Below are 1,699 nucleotides of genomic sequence, written 5' to 3'. Positions count from 1 at the left end.
AAAATACAACCAGGTGTACTGAGTTGATACCAACTATCGTCTCTGATCCAGAAATAAAACATTCTCTCCATTCAAGTTCCCAGTTGTTATACTCAACTTTTAGATTGAAAAGGGGCTCTAGCGAGTTACTGTAAGTTTTCCCTCCAAAAAGTTCAAATGCTTTGCTATTTAATACAACGTGATTGCTTATTACAACTGGAACCGAGGTTCCAAGGCGTCACTTTACCTGCGTGGCTAATAACCAGGTCCGCGTTCTGAAGGTCTTCTTCTAACGAATCCTTGTATCTGTAGACATCCAGAGTAAAGGATTCAGTACGGAACGGTTCAGGTACCACGGCACCTTTCCCGATCTGGAGGACAAGGCGGTTGTAACCAAGGCTCTTGATAATCTGAAACAGGGGAGGGAAGGGAAAAAACAAAAACAAGGTGGTCCTTTAATCCAGTGAGCTACTGTAAAAACCCACCACCCCAACCGCAAACCCTCAAATCAGTGTTCACACCAGAGTCTAACCCGGGACGACTGGGGTTGGCTTTCCCAAAGAATCCTTTGGCCTGTACCAAGACCTGACAAGGGATTTCAGTAGCCGCTATTAAATGCGAGCGACCCAGCTCACCAAGTCATGGAATAAACTGGTCCTGTCCGCAATATAAGTACTGCCAAAGACTTGTTCCAAGTCGTCAACTGGGGTGGGGAAACAAGCCACCCAATCGCTGGGCCGCTGGGACTTGGCTGTGAGCAGCCACCCTCGCCGCCGTCTGAGGGGAGGAACGCAGCTGTGAGGCGACCTCCGAGCCACAGGAAAAGCGCGGGCTCAGGCGGCAAGGCCACGGATCCGGGAGGGGGCGGGGCGAGAGTGGCGCCAAGACGGCGCCTCCGGGGAGCGAGGAGCCAGCATTCCCCGCCCGGGAAGCCGGGCACCCAAAGGAGAGCGCCTCAGGCCGGAGGAGCAAAACCGTGTAGAGAGCAGGGGGCAATGCTGGTGAACTGGAAGAGGAAAAGCCAGGGAACTGAGGGGAAAAGCCAGGGGAAGGAGGGGCGGAGCTGGAGGAGGGAGGCGGAGGAGGGTCCCGCCAAGTGCGGGGAGGAGCTAGACACAGGACTTGACTTGAGCAGCTCAGGCTGCCTTCAGGGAAGGTTTCCAGAGCTACCAGGAAGGCTCTTTAAGGCGAGAAGCTCGCGAATATGCCGCCGGCCCACCTTCCCCACTCACTTGAAGACTGTCCGGGGCCGAGATACACGCAATGAGTTCGTCAAAGCTGGTGGTCCCGACTGTAACAAACACGGACTTCATCGCGCGGGTTGTGACACCGGGAGTCACAAGGACCGGATGTGACGTCAGGAGGCCACTGGAACTGCAGCAACTGTCATGAAAGTGGAAGCCTGTAGTGGCCGCCAGAGGGAGGCGAGACCTTGGGGAGGGGGGCGGCAAAGAACTATTAAGGGCGTTCTTACTATATCACTGAGCGTTTGTTGTGTGCCAACCACAGACTGTTAGCCCATGGAAACCTGACAATAAAGGGATAGGGACTTAGCAATTTCAATTGATTTGTTTTCTTAAAAAAAAAAAAAAGCCGCTAAAAAAAATAAAAACTAACGTTGTGTTTTAAGCATAGAGTCCTAGATAGTGCAAACAACCAGTTAAGTGACCAGGTAGTAGCCTAAAGGTTGGAGTGTCCAGTCTACCCAGAGGCACCTCTG

General features: G+C 52.6%; 1 protein-coding gene across 1 annotated transcript in view; it reads right to left on the bottom strand.

Annotated features, from left to right (window-relative positions):
* The window catches only part of ALG13 (ALG13, UDP-N-acetylglucosaminyltransferase subunit), a 128,307-nt gene extending 127,015 nt beyond the window's left edge, over positions 1 to 1,292 (bottom strand). Inside the window, 2 exon segments of the mRNA XM_006878422.1 lie at positions 227 to 389; positions 1,212 to 1,292. Coding sequence (XP_006878484.1) covers positions 227 to 389; positions 1,212 to 1,292 — 244 coding nt within the window.
* Between the last annotated feature and the right edge of the window lie 407 nt (positions 1,293 to 1,699).

This window comes from Chrysochloris asiatica, unplaced genomic scaffold (genome assembly GCF_000296735.1).
Source record: "Chrysochloris asiatica unplaced genomic scaffold, ChrAsi1.0 scaffold00231, whole genome shotgun sequence".
Taxonomy (NCBI): domain Eukaryota; kingdom Metazoa; phylum Chordata; class Mammalia; order Afrosoricida; family Chrysochloridae; genus Chrysochloris; species Chrysochloris asiatica.
Note: the sequence above shows the minus strand (reverse complement) of the source record. Positions and strands in the feature narration are given on the sequence as shown.